Source organism: Pezoporus occidentalis, unplaced genomic scaffold, assembly GCF_034315485.1.
Source record: "Pezoporus occidentalis ecotype Australia unplaced genomic scaffold, CSIRO_AGI_Poc_V1 ctg51, whole genome shotgun sequence".
Classification (NCBI taxonomy): domain Eukaryota; kingdom Metazoa; phylum Chordata; class Aves; order Psittaciformes; family Psittacidae; genus Pezoporus; species Pezoporus occidentalis.
In genome coordinates this window covers 2,059,785-2,076,176 of record NW_026915847.1, presented here as the reverse complement: position 1 = coordinate 2,076,176, position 16,392 = coordinate 2,059,785, and the positions used below count along the sequence as shown (strand labels likewise).

General features: G+C 39.1%; 1 protein-coding gene across 2 annotated transcripts in view; it reads left to right on the top strand.

Annotated features, from left to right (window-relative positions):
* SLC7A11 (solute carrier family 7 member 11) overlaps positions 1-12,614 on the top strand; it is a 68,071-nt gene extending 55,457 nt beyond the window's left edge. For both annotated transcript variants that reach the window (XM_062637208.1, XM_062637207.1), the window contains 5 exons: positions 44-147; positions 643-739; positions 3,695-3,844; positions 5,539-5,716; positions 10,770-12,614. In XM_062637208.1, coding sequence (XP_062493192.1) covers positions 44-147; positions 643-739; positions 3,695-3,844; positions 5,539-5,716; positions 10,770-10,837 — 597 coding nt within the window. In that variant the 3' untranslated portion in view covers positions 10,838-12,614. The remainder of the gene's footprint in view (positions 1-43; positions 148-642; positions 740-3,694; positions 3,845-5,538; positions 5,717-10,769) is intronic.
* The last annotated feature ends 3,778 nt before the right edge of the window (positions 12,615-16,392 follow it).

Genomic DNA, 16,392 nt, shown 5'->3' with positions numbered 1-16,392 from the left:
TGTTTTAGGAAAAATCACTGTGTTTCTCTCTCTCCTCTAACAGACCTTTGCTGAACGACTGATGGGAAACTTTTCTTTAGCTGTACCAGTATTTGTTGCTCTCTCCTGCTTTGGATCTATGAATGGCGGCATTTTTGCAGTCTCCAGGTAAGCATTAGCTAATATTACTGGAGGTAAAGGGCACAGGATATACACTTGAAGCAAGGAAGTTAGAGGATAGGACAGTAGGATTCATTCCTTTAGTAGGAAGTGAAAAATGACTACAGTGGTTACCAGATGTGGGTCTATTTCTCAACTTTGTTCCTGCTGAGTTTGACTCTTATAGTTAAAACCCTTTGAAATGTTTGGAAGTAGATCCCTCTGAGCATAGCACTTAATGGCTGCTTTGTTTCGTGTGAAGGAGGGAAATCGGAGGAAAAATGTTAACTAATTCCAAACACTGATCATAGTGTAAAGTAAGGAGGGGACACCTTCAGAAATGACTTTGATTTCTGCTTATAGGCTTCTCCTGCTAGTCTTTTCATTCAGAATGCCTCAAACAAGCCTAAGAAGTGCTGCTGTGTTCTGTGACTTTCATGAGCTGCTTTGCCTAGTTGCAGTAATGAGCACATTTAAAGTCTGTCCACATTTGTTTCCCACCAGGATGTTCTTCGTTGCATCCCGTGAGGGTCACCTTCCGGAAATTCTCTCCATGATTCATGTCCGCAAGCACACTCCTCTGCCAGCTGTCATTGTTTTGGTAAATCATACAAACAAATGTTCCTGCACAAGAATTCATATTACAGCCTTGCTCTGGAGGATTCAAACAGAATTTGGGCACTGCTTGAGTCTCATTTATTAATGTGTACGTGGGCTTTGGGCAGGGCAGAGGACAGTAAAGAGAGGAATGAGATTTGGGAGTTGTTCTTATTCTATCATCTCCTTCTTGCAATCTTGTTGGTAGCACTTGTCTGCTTATCTTCACAACCTCATTCATGTCTTATTGCGCTTTGTTTCTAAGGACCTGCTAGTGATGTGCTAGTTCCCTTTCAGAGGAACAAATTCCACTTAAACAAACAAACAAAAAAGGGATTCAATTTAACTGAAAATGCAGCTAAACACCAGCATCTGGGAGCACCCTAAAGGCTCATTACACTACCTTATAGTGAAAAGTGTAAACAATTATGCACTAAGATAATGGAAGGGGAACCCTCAGCAGTGCAGTGTAGCAGTGATTAAAAAAATGAGAGAAGTGTGCCTGGGCAATAGTCTGTGAATTGTCTAAGGAAAAACACCAGCATTATAGTGGAAATCCTATTACTGAGTTCTAAAATAACAGCAGAGCTAAATGTTGGCCATGTGTTTACATTGCAGACTAATTTGTATGGTAAAATGTTAGGACAAAATGTCAAAATACTGACCTCAAACCTCAGTTTGCAAAGTGCTTTGAAGATTTTCACTTAACTTGCAGTCTTTGTAACCATGGGTGTTTAGCCCTTCTTTTGGGACTAATGACTGTAATATATCTGGACAGAACCTCTGCATCTGTAAGGAGATCTAGCCATGGCAGAAGACACATGTGCCCTTGTGAGTCTGTGGTAGTAAGACCAGATGCTTATACTGGAATTTAAATCAGTTTTTGAGCTACATGCTTATAAGCTTGCTTCTGAAGTGCCAGCTAAAGTGTTGAATTTTACATTTGCACATACAACTGGAGGCTTCCACATTTTGAATATTAGGCAATGTGATTATGGTGAAAAGTTTTATGGAATTCATTTTACATAAGCATTTACTTTGCATCTTATTGCTTTGGGGGAGTAGCAATATCTTTCACGTAAAGGCATTGTTTTCTGGAGAATGAAATACTTAATTTTTTTTTTCTGAAATACATTTTCTGCTATTGCATCTGGTTCTGTTGCACCTATGCATTGATTTCCTTTGAAAAAGTCATATTCCCACATTAAGATGTCTTTCCTTCAGAGATAATAATTTTTTTTTCTTGCCTTATTGCAAATAGAGTAGTAGCAGAACATATTCTGCATCAATAGTCTGCATTTTAACATTTTCCTGGTTTATTTCTTCTACCAAGGTCTCCACACTGTAAGAAAAGAAAACTCTTGAGGATAAACAGAAAATGAGCATGTTCAGTGTTTGAGGCTTGCTAAATAAAAAAAAACATTCTTAGTAATTAAGAGATCCGTTCATGTATGTATGTTCTGGTATTTGATAGATGTGTGTGAAACAGCTCCAAGAAATCATGCAATCACAGTTATTTTTTATTTCTTGATACCTCTTCTTCATTGTCTGTGGCCTTTTCTAGCTTTATTGTGCCTATAACTGAGGTTTTAAACTTTTGGGGGCTGAGTCTCTATAGAAGAAATCTTGCCCAATATAATGCAGTGGTAAAATTTCCTTTGACCTTTACAGAGGAGTTTGCTTAATATCAGCATAAAGGACCAAGAACTTTGTAAGTCAATAGAGGCTGGAATCCAGAGTCCCACATTTGAAATATTGATCCTTTTGGTCCAAAATCCTTGCTGTCTTCACTGCTTAAAAGGCAGAGAGAGAGAGACAAAGAGACTGTGAATCTAGATAATTAATAAAAGTTAGTTTTCCTTACATTAAGATTTAGCCCAGTGTTTTACTGCATCTGCAGCTGATTTCACCTGTTGCCTCATTACATACCTGGAGAGGTTGTGGCTGCCGGGATCATCCCTCTTGCTGAATAATAAGGGCTGTGTTGGATTTGATTCATTCCTTCATCCCCAAATCTGAGGACTGTGTTGTTGTGGGCATAGGCTGTCTCATGGGAAGCGCAGATTACCCTCCAGAGTTAATCCAAGCTACAAAAATTACGCTTTTTTCAAGACATTACCCTAAAATAGATCCCCGTAGCCTACGCTAATAATCTAACCCAAGGCACAGCACTAGTTTATATGTGAGCTTTTACCTGCCTCACAGAGACCTTGTCTCTCAGAACAGCTCTATAATGAGGAAATGCATTTATTCTAGTGTCCCCTCTCTTTCTTGTTCTTCAGTAGTTGCCTGAGTGACAACTTAATGCTTTTCCCTGCTTAGAAATGTTTGCGTTTCTGATGTGTAGTCAGTCCACGCTCCAGGCTTGAAAGGCACAGTGAAAGTACAAGCTGGTGGCAAACCAGTGTGCCCAGCTGTCATCCTGTAGTGTGTAGCTATCACTTACCGTGCCCTCTTTGCAGATTTCCCGTTACAGCTTGCAGGACTTTAAGACTTTGTCCTTCCACAAGACACCTGGAAACCTCTGCTTTCATTTAATCAGATGTGACCAAGACTCATCTCCTCTTGTCATCTGTGTCAGTGGCGGGCAAGTAAAACAGTGGGCTAATATATTTGTCAGGTCCCACAAGAACAGTGCTTAGGATGCTCAAACATTTTGGTGATGCAGTGGGCTGTGTGCCTGCATGTGTTTTTCTGGGACACAATGGACAGATATGTATTGGTCACAGATATGTGGCCACGTGAGACAGATATATATTTATCAGATGTGATCTCAGGGGACAGCTGGATTGATTACACACCTGATTGTATGACAAAGGAAGGCCCCACATCTGTGGCCCTCAGGTGTCTCTGCACAAGGCTGTGCTACTTGTCCCTGTGGAAAAAATTGACGTCGTGGCTGTAAAATAATAGAGAACAATCCACTAACCCCCTCTTATGCTCTGAATTTCTTTTGCAGCATCCTCTCACAATGATAATGTTATTCACCGGTGATCTCTACAGCCTCCTGAATTTCCTCAGTTTTGCCAGGTGGCTTTTTATTGGACTGGTAGTTGCTGGGTTGATTTATCTCAGATATAAACGTCCTGATATGCCTCGTCCTTTCAAGGTAACCTCTACTCTCTACTGTTTTACATGAATCCTTCTCCCTCCTATCCATTGTGTGGCCAGACAGTAAAGGAGAATTTTATGATGTAGAAAGCTAAGCTCTTTTTTTGAGAAAAGTAGAGTCAATAGAAAATAGTCTTTTGCACTGAAAGGTCTCTGAGTGTTTTCCTGCAAGCTCCCCAGTGCTTCTTCAGCTATGTTCACTTCTGAAAGATAATTCTTGTCTATTGCGTGGTGCTTCGGTGGCAGCAACTGAAGCTGCTGTTCCAAAGGGAATTGCTTAGTTTTGCCTATCTCCTGCACTGAGTCAATGTGATTCAGGCTGTTTGAAAATGCCTCTAGTCCTGTGTAGTCCATAGCATTCAAACTGCAAATCTTGGGGTTACATGCGCCACCTTGATTTTCAGCCAGTTCTCTATTTAATCTCTTCTTTGATAAAGGCCTGAATAATTTTGCCACCAGAATTCATGTTAAGCATAAGCATTAATAGTAAACATTTATTTCATTGCCTATCCAATATGCCAATTTGATGCACAAATGAGTTGTTAATGCTATTAATATGATGTCTGGGACTTGCAATGGATTTGCAAACACAGTTTTTGTGAACCCTGAAAGTGCTAATAGTCTGGCCCATTGAACAGTAGCTGTTTTAGCTTTGGTTCTGCCATTTTTCTTGCTTATTTGAAGTAACATCTTACAAAGTAAGTTGTCCTGTATGTATTTGTAAAGATAATGTCTATCATGAAAAAAATGGAGGAATCTATCCCTGTTTATGTATTGTCAAGATGCTTGTTTTGTGAAGAACTAGGAATGTGCAGTGTTGCATTCCTGTATGTATATCTGTAAATAAGGTCAAAAGCGCTAGCTGTTTTACTTTGATTAAAAATAAAAAAAAAAGGTTTTGACAGTCCACAAAAGAGGAACAGTAATGCTTCAAGGCATGAAATGAGGAGAGTACTCTCCAAGGAATTCTCCAGCTCTCCGTTATACCAAACATCTCAGCCATGCCTCCAGGTGTTTCCTTCAGAGAGGTGCTACCATAGTGATTGTAGTGATGTTCTTGAAAATTGAAAGAATTAATCTGATATTTTTATTTTTTCTACTTTCAACACTGGCAATACTACCAGTCATACAGTCAGAAAGTGCTTTTTTCAGTAGCTACCACTTGCATAATGTTATCAAAAATCTTTATCACTGGTCAAATTAGTGTCTAATTTACTCTCTTCTTTCTAGATTTTAATTTTTACCTTAGGAGGAAAATCAATATGTTCTTAATAGTTTTAAAAGGTGACTTGAGCTCCTGCTTGTGTTTTAAAGTGTTTTCTAATAGGTAATTATCAAAGAGGATATCTTTACTGAGGTTAGACCTGCTTACTTATCTACTGGGGGATTAGAGAAAGGACTTTTGCAAAGTAACTTATTTACAGCCCTTACATTTTCGAGGGTGTAAAACACTGCAGTGTTTTAGTGTGTAATTAAAAGACTTCTGTGGTACTTACTGCGTAACACTCAGCATAGCTTGGTTTCTTCAGTTACTGACATTTTGTGTCCATGTTCTGGATGCCTGTATTTCTCCGGAACTATCCTGTACTGCTGGGTTTTATCCAATTTACATTTAATGGAACATTAAAAGCCACAGTCATTCAGTAGCAAGGTCAATGTAAAGTAATGGTTCTTTGTGTGGTTATGTTTCAGGTACCTCTATTTATTCCAGCGTTGTTTTCCTTCACCTGCCTCTTCATGGTTGCACTGTCACTTTACTCTGATCCAGTGAATACAGGGATTGGATTTGCAATAACCCTGACTGGAGTTCCTGCCTACTACTTCTTTATTGTATGGGACAATAAGCCAAAGTGGTTCAAAAACCTCCTAGGTAAGCCCTGGTGGACTCCTCTTCTTCATACTGCCTCCAGGAATTTCTCAGGGCTCCCTGTGTTGTGAGGGAGCCCTTAGCAGTGATGAAAATGCAAGTTTCTTTTTTGGTGCATGCTGTAGCATTGCACTGCTGGTTACAATCAGTGTTCACTAACTAATGAGATACATCTACAGCAAGACTATTCTTCACCTGGTGATTGACTTTAAAAGACTAGATGCCTCTCCCTCTGTCCTATTCTTCTCTCGCTCTCTTACAAACATCCAATTCTTTTTAAATCACTCATCTCCATCCCCTGGTTGTTGGCCTATGCTAGTAGAGACAGTATTACACTCTCAGGAGAATCAGTTTGGAAACTTAAAAATTACAGTTGGGAGTGACAGGATAGGCTTGGTGTGCGCTACTGAGACAAAGCACCTGTGGAGTATTTGGAATGGGACAGGTGCAGGCGGGCTTGCTATGAGGACACTGTCCTTAGCAGTGGGTCCTGACAAAATAATTACAAAAGATACTACTGGGTTTGATACACCTCTGTGGAAAATTGTTTCTGTGCTTAATGAAAAACAGCTTTTGTGTAGCTTGGCTGTAGTATTTCACATCTGAATTACCCTAAGAATAATCTTTGTACCATTTCTGAAAGTTTTTGAAAGCATTTGTAGAAGTTCTGCTGTATTAGAGAAAAGTTATTTGGAGCATTTACATTAGAAAGAAGTCACTATCATTTATTACAGTTCCCTGTTATTCTGGTTTTTGTTGCTCAGTATGATAGGTTTTCAAAGTAGAGGTAATTTTCAAAACATGAAACAAGAATATAGACAAAATATTTCAGAAATGTTGGATAATTTATTAAACCAAACTGAAAGAAAATCTCTTTTGATGCAAAAGAAAAACTCAAGCCATGAAAGTTTTCAACTAAAAATTGTTTCTTGTATAGGTGCCAGATCAGAAATGCATATCATCTTCTGTGCTTCTGTCTTAAAGGATGATTTAAAATGAGCTGCTCAGAATAAAAGAATGGGTTTTTTATATGTATGTTATCATACTATAACCTTTTGTATGCATTTTCTCTCTATAAATATAGGCTGCATAGTTATGTGCTATCTATCTATTGCAGGATCTATGAATTTTCCTCTGAAGTCATGCTGGGAACTCCATAGACAATAGGGCAGAAAGTATTTACAGAAAAAGATGTTATCTTAAGGCTAGCACAATCTGGTCATCTTAATTTTTTTATCCATAGGGTTATAAAATTCTTCCAATGTCCTGGGAATGGGTGGAAAGCTCCAGTGCAAAGGAAAACAGTTATATGCAAAAGGACATTGTATTAAATAGTTGGGATTTTGTCTGTTTATAATTTCTCAGCCCTGACATTTGGGAAATTTTCCCTTATCAAACCCAGGAGATTTCTGGCATTTTCTGTGAAGTCTGAGAGGTTTTGAATCGTTGCTTGAATCTCTGGCCACAGGATGCCAGTGTTGAACTGCATTACATGGGTGATGGAAAAAATATTCTCTTTAAGGTAGACTGGGTAGATGTGAAGCTTTTTATGCCAGCTGTGACGCAGAAGGTGAATCTTCTAGCTTTTCAGATAACACAAAATTCCCCTCCTAGAAAGAAGGCCTGTTGCCTGTGTAATACGTATGAAGGGACACAGTTTACTGGCTCAGAGGGGAAAGCAGTGGATGACAGTCAGTGGGTGAAACAGCTTGTTTGCTTTGCAATTATTATTCCCAAAATAACAACAGTAATGACTGAAAACTGATGCTGACAATTTTGAGGTGGTGCAGAACAGATATTTACTTGTTAAATATAAAGATTTTTTTTTATTTCCTCAGAAGAAGCAATAAACCTTCTGTGTGGTGTCATTAAACTGGCATTATTTTGTGAGTGTTAAGGGAGCTCCATTGTATAGCCTGAGAGCATTTTTCAAAGGCATTGAGTGAGGATAAATTCACTTAAGGTACTCCTGTGAGATATAGAAAAGCCATTGGGCAGCTGCAAGCTTAATATTCTAACCTTGAAACAATATGCATTAGGTGTATATAAGCATGAAAGAGTAAGGCCAGACATGAGGTAAAGGACAGCAGGAAAGAGTAGGATTGTAATTTAAGAGGTAGATTTTAGCCAGATGAACTGGGTAACTTTCTTTAAGAAGATAACTGATTTTTCTAGACAAAGGAGAATGTGATAGATCCAATCTACTTAGATTTCAACAAAGCATTTTGTGTAGTACCATGAGGAGATTCAAAGCCTGTTTGTCTGAACATGACGCTGTGCTAACAAGACTGTTCCCAAATTGCTTCATCTGTGCAGCTCAGTGCATGAACAGAGCACTATGGGGCTCTCTACCCATCTGCAAAGTCGCCTTGTAGGGAACTTGATTAGTTCAGCTACCCAGATATGGGTACAAGAAATGACTGCTGCTCATAAACCTCACGTGGAACATGTGCTATCTAAGTAAAGGACAACACTGGTGCAAGGACACATGGGTACAGACCAGCCCCACATAAGATTACACGGGATATTCAGAAGAGGTTTTACTAGGATCAGAGGAAAGGGATGTTGGACAGCCAGAATGAGTAGTGGGATAAAAGACCCAGCCTGAAGATGAGTATATTTGTGAAAGGGGTTTCAGGCTGGTTACAGTAGCCCTCAAATGGATTACCCACAAAATCCTCTCCCAGGCTGAACATCTTTCATTTTGACTGCCCTTAATGGCAGTTATGTTGCCCATTCCCCTTACCAAATTACTGTATTGAACAAAAGGTAACATCACAGTTTGTGGGCTTAATAGGGTTTGGGTGGTATTTTGCAGTGAGAATAACATTTTGTTCTGTCCTCTTCCAAAAAAAAATTTGCTGTAGCACCAGATGTGCTGGGACAAATAATTTCCAGCTAGTACAGGCTTCATTTGACCTCCACTTTCTCGCTTTTTGTAGAACTAATGCAAAAATGAAAAGAAAGTCAAGCTTAGCAAATCCTACAAAGCAGATCAGTGTGTAAAAGGATGAAGCACCAGCATGAGAATGATTCTATTTGGTCTTTCTCCTTTGAAAACCCAACCTTAGACTTATATTTAAAACATCTATTTCTTTACAGTGGATTGAATTGCAAGGAGCTCAAAAGTTGAATCCTGCTTTCTTCATAGCTTGAGTCCATACTGGAAAAGAGATCTGTTTATGCAACAAAATGTCTCTTTCAGGGTTATTTACAAACACCAAGAGATGACACTTGCTCCCTCAGGACATAGTGTTATAAGCTTGGTTTGCTTATATTTGTCAGGTTTATTATGTTGGGTTCTACAGGAAATCATCTCAGGGTTTTGCTGTTGCAGATTACATGTCTAGTTTATGCAGATGCAGTAAATTACTGCTTTCTTTCCCCACCCAAGTTTTATGGGGTGCTTATGCAGATACCAGGTCTATTTTTTTTCTAGAGGCTGTCCTCTGGGACCCATTTACTGTGAATTTTCTTCTTGAAAGGGAAAATTAAGGTTTACAGGTCAGGGAGATGGGAAGTTGTAGTTACTGTTATGGTATGTTAAGTTGTCTTGTTACAAATGTGAAACTAGCCCCTTAAACCTATGTACTGCTCAAAGCACATGATACAGATACACTGACTGGGTACAGATCAGAACACTTTTTGGGGTGAAATACTCCTTATACTGTCTTATCCTGAGTATGTTGCAACCAAATGAAACACCAAACAAGCACTGCAGCCCCCCACAAGTTGTCTGATTGCTGCTCCATGGCTTAATCCCAGCACAGAGCAAAGATTCTGTGCATCAGTGGAAGAATGGCAGCCACCTCCTGCTACAGCAAGGGCAAGGTCTTGCTGCAGTTGGCTCTGTCCATTTTGTCAAACAGGATTTTAAAATCCCAGACAGCTCTTGAGATGCCCAGGCTTCTCCTCTGCTGCCGTGCCCTTTTCCAAGAGCTGTTACAGCACAGCTCAGCTTGATGGAAAGTCTGTTTTTCTTCTTCCCTTGCTCAGGCTCAAACCTGGCAGGGGTGGGATGGCTGGGGGGAAGCCCTGCTGGATTCCTGCAGCTGGCTTTCCTCCTGCCCTTCACCCCGGCCATGCTCAGCCCAGCTCCAAAGTCCCCGCTGTAGGTAGGGGAGGGAGATGGGAGGAAAATGCAGTCCCTGTTGACTCTCAGCCTCCCTGACCCCATCAGTTTATAGTTTAAGGGCAACCTGGCTTTGCACTGAACTGGTGACCTTCAGAGAGAAGAGCAAAAGGTGGTAGAGTATGCCTTAGACAGGAGAGCAGGAAAGTAGTTTCAGTTCATATGTTCTGTGAGTTGCACTGTGTTATCCTCCTTGCTTTACACTGATGATGAGCTAGACAAGGAATATCAGAACTTTGTCTTACAATAATTCCTGCTTGTTTAAAATGAGTTACTAAGATAAAAGTGGTAAGTGAAAGCAGTGGTAAGACAATGCTGGTTTACTATTCTGTAGATAAATTAACTGTGCCATTTATCAATCAGTGCCCTAAAAACCCTCCACCAAAACCACCAGAAGGAAATAAATGTCCACAGCGACAAAAAGACAGTGTGAAGTGGCTTTGGATGTGTGACATTGTTAGGCCTGGGAAGCTTTGTAATCAGAGTTTTCTGCATTATTTTTCTTTCTTTCTTCCTTTTTTTTTTCTGAGGCAGATTTTGGCACACCTGAATTAACTTGTTTGAACTCTTCCAGACTTTTATTTCATCACTGCAACTTTGTTAAAGCTAAGCAGTTGTGCAGACTAGTTAGGCTTTAAGAAAGGTTTTGAATACATGAAGACCTTTTTTGGACAAGTTTATGCATCTATACTCTTCCATTATTATAGTACATGTGTAGGCTTGGACCAGAGGCAAAAAACCCCCATAGTTAAAGAGAAGAAAAAATCAAACCAGACTTTTAAATGATATATGTACTTGGTATATGTAACAACTGTGAACCACATGTGCAAGTAGGCTATAGAGCAGCTAAGATAATTTTCCTGTCTGCTTCTGCCTTCTCCATCCCCACCCCAATTTCCCATGTGTATGCTTTTATCTTTGCAGACAAGCTAACTGTGACATTGCAAATCCTCTTGGAAGTCGTCCCATCAGAGGAAGACCAGAAATCATGATCTTCATGTACAGCTTTTGACTTGGTGTTTCATTTCTACCTGAGGAAGAGGGTAGGGGGATTTATCCCCTCACCTTATCTTCTTCTGCAAACTGGAGGGACAAGACACAGCTGAGATGGATACCTAGCGAGTCAATTACCAGACCTATATTTTATGATGTTGCAAATTTTTGTTTTAATATGATTGGTTTATGTGTAGAAAGCAAGAACTTGTGCTACGAGGGAGCTAATCTCTTCACTATTTCTTTTGTTACAGTGTCATATTTTAACAAACCTTAGGTTCTTCAGACTAGGATTTTGAGATGCATTGTCACTGAAAATAGGTTTAAGTAATGTGTAAGTAGTAGTCGTGTACTGTGAAGAATGTATCCTGCTTGCTGTCCCTGAACAGCCTGACTCTCTTCAGAGAAAGGATGAGATAAAGTTGCTGAGTTTCACTTACTAGCGTTCTTCCCATCACTCCACTTGGTAGCCCGATTTGGCAACTTCTGGCTCACTTGGAGCACCAGCATGCTGATGCAGAAGCACAACTGTTTCCACACCTTTGTGGTGACAAGTTTCTTCATTCCAGGGTTGTTCTGCTATACCTGATAGGAACATCTGAGAATTAGTATTCCTGACAGTGAAGCAGGAAGATTTTAGCCTGGGGACTGATTTTATACATGTTAAAGTTACTACCAGTCTGGAATTGGTGACTGGTTTAGCCAAGGTTTCTCTGTGTACGTATGTATAGGAAATACAGAAAATGAGTAATCACCTCCAAATGAGTGAAAACATTTAGATGCAGCCTCCGTTGCTATATGAGTATTTTCTATCGGGAAGCTTGTGGACCTTCAGTTATCAGTCAGGCAAAACTGATTTTAAAGTTTTATATCATTGTCAGTGGGCAGAAATAAATAATAGTTACTACTAAGAATACTGTATAGACAAGGCAATAAATGAAATACCTTTTTATGAATAAGGTATAGGCAAGCTACAACAGATCTGTTGATTTGAGTAGGATATTTGCCTAATCTGTGGGCTTGAGATTCGAGCACACTCCAATTAACTGGGCTCTGAAACACCAAGGAAAAGGTGCTCTGCCAATGTCTTCTTTGCAGTTTTATCTCAGCAGAAACAGAGAAAGGCCATGAAAACTGATAAACTCAAATGAAATTCATCTTCAGAATGATGTTCAAGCTGAAATTTGGCTCAAATGTGAGCTCATTTTACTCTTTTTTAAAAACAGTTGTAGATGAAAAGATTTATAATGCTTAGAAATTCAGTTTTATATTGTTAGTCAGACTACTCAACCTTAAGATTAAGGTTTGTTATCACTCTATCAAGAATATAATGCTTAAATATTTAATGCACTACTTTTTGAGCTGTATGCTGTCAGTAAGTCATATGTTTCAAGGAAAAATTTATGGAACTAAGCAACATTAAACTTCCTAAACTGGGAGAAAAGTACAACTAGTAGCCATACCACTACAGTAGAGGGAGACTGTGTATTGTATATATGTTGTATATATCCAAAATATCAACTGTTTTAAGGGTGTACAGGAAAATGCCTTAAATTTATACATGTTTTTCTTTCTTGTATTTCTATGGTGGAATTTCATAGAAGTAGAGAAATGTGAGTAATTAATTCTGTAGAAAAGTGGTAATTTAAGACACAGAAAACATCTTGCAAACACTTTTTTCTTAAAATGTTTTCTGTTTACAGTAACTTAAAATGTTATTTGAAACTTTTTTAAGCAAACATTTTGAGAGAGATTTTTATATTGGCAGTGCATGTGTTTCATAGTATTTATGTTTGGGTAAAATATTACTTTTGATGCCATCTCCTGCCATCCAAGTTCTCCAGAGTTTAGCCTGTGTCATCGTGGAGCATCTTCAAAGTATACAGACTGCACTTCTCTCTGATAAAAATAAACTACATGATGCCCTCCAGGACTGCAACTAACACACTCCTCTGCTGATGGATGCTGAGTGCACAGGATCCCACCAGAGCTAGTCCAAAGCGAAAACACCTGAACACTGCTACTGTGGGTGCCAGGTTTTCAGTACCAACTGTATAATTCCAAGTATTCATTCCTGTTGTGCCACATTACTTGAAAACTTAAATGGAGGCAATGTTAACTTATGGAAATAAATGGGCTCTGTAGATATAACTGGGTGTTGCTTTATTTTCCTGTCATGGACATTAAAGTTTAGAAATGCTTCTGAAACCTGATTCAATGACCACAATTTTACAAGGCTTATTTCATGTAAGGAAAATCCTAAGGCTTGTTGACTGTGATATGCACAGGGATTCTAACTCCAGGTATAGTTTCTTTAGCACACAGAATCACAATACAAAATATTGTAGCTGGGTTTCCACGGTGTTATAAAAGCCAGTATTAAGGACTTTATTATATCTGGAAGTGAAGCATATCATCACAAACGGAGGAAAGACAGATATTTTTTAAAGCATCAGTTAATTTTTTCAGGACTTTCAAGAAAGTATTGTCTTCAGAGTCATGAAGCAAATTCTTCTAGAATAAAAGATAAACTTTATATGTAATTTTTTAATTTGGGTCTAAGGTGGTCAGGCCAATGAGACTGCTTCTGTGGGGATTGAATGATCCCTAATTTTTTCATTATTTGTCCTTGCACTTTGCATGTTTTCATTAACTGGACTCTGTCAAAATATGTCTTTCTTTTTGTTTAGATTTGTGCTGCTGTTTTTCTCCTTTGAATTTGTTGCTCTTTTGGGGTCAGTGCAGAAGTGTCACCAAAGGCAGCAGAAATGTACAGGTTTTTTTTTTGTGAGCAGCAAATACTGATGAGGTTTGGTACAGCACCTCTTAGAGAAGCAGTTCAGCATCTGAAGCCTCCAAAGAAGCTAATCTATCTTTGCACCTCCTGATCTCAACTGTGATGTTGCCGAAGGCATAATTTAGTCAGAGGGGCATGTTTTGATTTCTGAAGGCTGCTCCCAGCTCTGCATGGGCACAGTGTGGCTGACCTTTTCTATGGTGTCACGTGCTGCAAGTCTGTCTCTGCCATCCCTTCCCAGCCCAGGTGTCCTATGGCTTTTGAGGGGCTATTGGATGGGAGCTAGAGGGTCCTCTCTTCCTCGGCAATACATCCTTTTCTGGACCTAATTTTCATGCTTTGTTGCTGCTACTCCAGGTAATCTCCTTTATACACAGAAATCAAAGCAGGTAAGAGAGAATCTCATGTTTTAAACAAGGTGCCTGTCATCTGATAAAATCTGAACTGTACTTGTTGTGTGAGATGCTTCCAGATCCACTCTATAGAGCTTTTCGTAGTGCCCTTTTTATGTTGTTGTACATGAACATTTTCGGTACAGGACAAAATACATTGAGGTCTTTAATGTGACTGGCAGCTGCAATGTTTTAGGGGTGCTTTTTGTTCTGATGGCATGCTGTTTGTGAAGAAGTAGTGCCAACATGCTGATGACAGGCAACACCTTTCCAGGGACACCAGGGCCTCCAGATGTGGCCAAGGAGCAAAGATGCTTTTAGCTCAATGTTTGTTCCCAGCTCCTCACCCTGTCAATCAGCTCCCAGGCTGCTGCAGTTTGCTGTGTAGTACTTTCAGTCAATCTGCAAGGATTTTGGTCTGCCTTAAAATACTGCAGCATCGATCATGGTGTTTTAGGAGCATGTGTATATGTACGTATTTGTATATATTGCCATAAGGTGTTCAAGCTATGTTTTTGTGAAAAAACTTCCAAGTACTTTTGGAAAAGCCATTAAAAATGAAACAGTATCATAACTTTCATGCTTTTTTTTTTTTTGTGCATTTTTAACTTTATACGGAAATTGTTGCTTATTGTTATTCTCACTTATGCGTTTCAAAAATAGTCTCTTAATACTAGTGTACAGTAACAAAGACATTTAATCTGATTTTATATAAATATGTATCAGATTGGTATCATAAACCAACGGCCATGCTGGCTTAGTGAAAGACAAGCCTGAGAAAACTAAGCTGCCTGAGGATGTGATGCATCCCATGCTAAGACAGGTATTCAAGGTAAATTACATGAACTGATCTCTGGAATTGCTCATAGCTCTGTTTTTCTTAGAGGAGGAGGTGGGAAGACTAGTTTAGGCATGCCTATCACGTCAGGTGAGCAGGAGTGAAATGAACCCTAAATTACTGCAGCTGGTGTAATATAATTACTAAAAGCCCTTATTTTCTAAACTGGTACTGAGGATTACAGTTACCCCCTAAGAATTATTTATTTTCAGTTCAGATTGCCATAGAGGTTTCTTTGAGTAGAACACACTCCGTTTTCTAGATTTTCCAATTTGAGTGAAAGCCAAAAAAAAAAAACCCAACTCTTGGCTTGTAAGAAGTTCGTTTGCCTTTGACTATGTAGATATAATTTTTGGCTGAACGTGTATGCTCCTGCTTTTTGATTTTCAGAGGAAAATCAGCTTTTAATTTAAGAATATTTTTCAAACATTCTTCTACAGAAAAAGATAGATGTTACCTATGTTCACAAGGTAGGTAGCTAATTGTGTTGATGGAACAAGATGAAAAGGACTTTTCATAACTTTCAGTACCTCCAGAACTTTTGGTTCAAGCTTTAGACATATATCAGAATCCAGACAGATTATAATCAGTACAGGTCTTAGCAAAATGGATGTTAATTTTTCTTCAGGAGAAAGTAGACATTTGATTTTTGCAACATACCTATCAAACATTGTGTTTAATGACCATCAGAGCACAGATGGCTCATACAGCAGACCCTGTAGCAGGGAACATGCTGAAATGCAGTGCTGAAAAGGTGTTCATGTCTGGGAAGGATGAGAAGGACAAAAACTGGTATTTTGAGCCCTGTTATAGGGCTGCTTTCAAAGACCAGAGTCTTTTTTTTGTAGTGGCTGCAATGTCTGTGTGACTGCTGGCACATAAAAGGCCAGTGCCAGATGCCAGTTCAGGAACATCACTGGACCTTCAAGCATTTGAACTTGCACTCTTAAGCCTACTCAGACTCTCTATATAGTCTGTAAAGGTGTTTTCTGTGCAAGCCTTGTAACAGTGGTGAGGACAAGCATCCTAAGAAAGGAGCTCCTGTTTGCAGAAGACGGCAGTTGGATTTCTTTCCCCTTGTACATTTCCCACCCCACCCCCTGCACTCTTTTATCCATTTCTCTGTGGTGGGGAGTCTGGAGTGACTCAGGAAAGTCTCCTTGTGTTAAACACCTACTGGTGACTTGCTGAGACTTGGCAAACTGACGGTTCTGCTTGCCTTCAGAAGTCTCTGTATTTTTCTTGCATGTTAGTCCATGTTTAATTTGATTTCTGTTATTGTGGTTTTTTTTTTGCCAAGGAAATACTGGGAAGCGTGTCTACAATTGACACAACAATTCTGTTTACATTTGCTTTCTTGTTTCCTTTTTATTCAAAGAAACATTTCAAATAATTTTTTTTTCCTTGAAATGTAAAGACCCAAATGGATAAAACACGTTTTTCAAAAAAGGCTTGACTTTATCAAGAGAGAGTTTGGATGCTCTTTACCTTCCCTGTTACAGGAATGTCTACAGCATTGTGATCTAA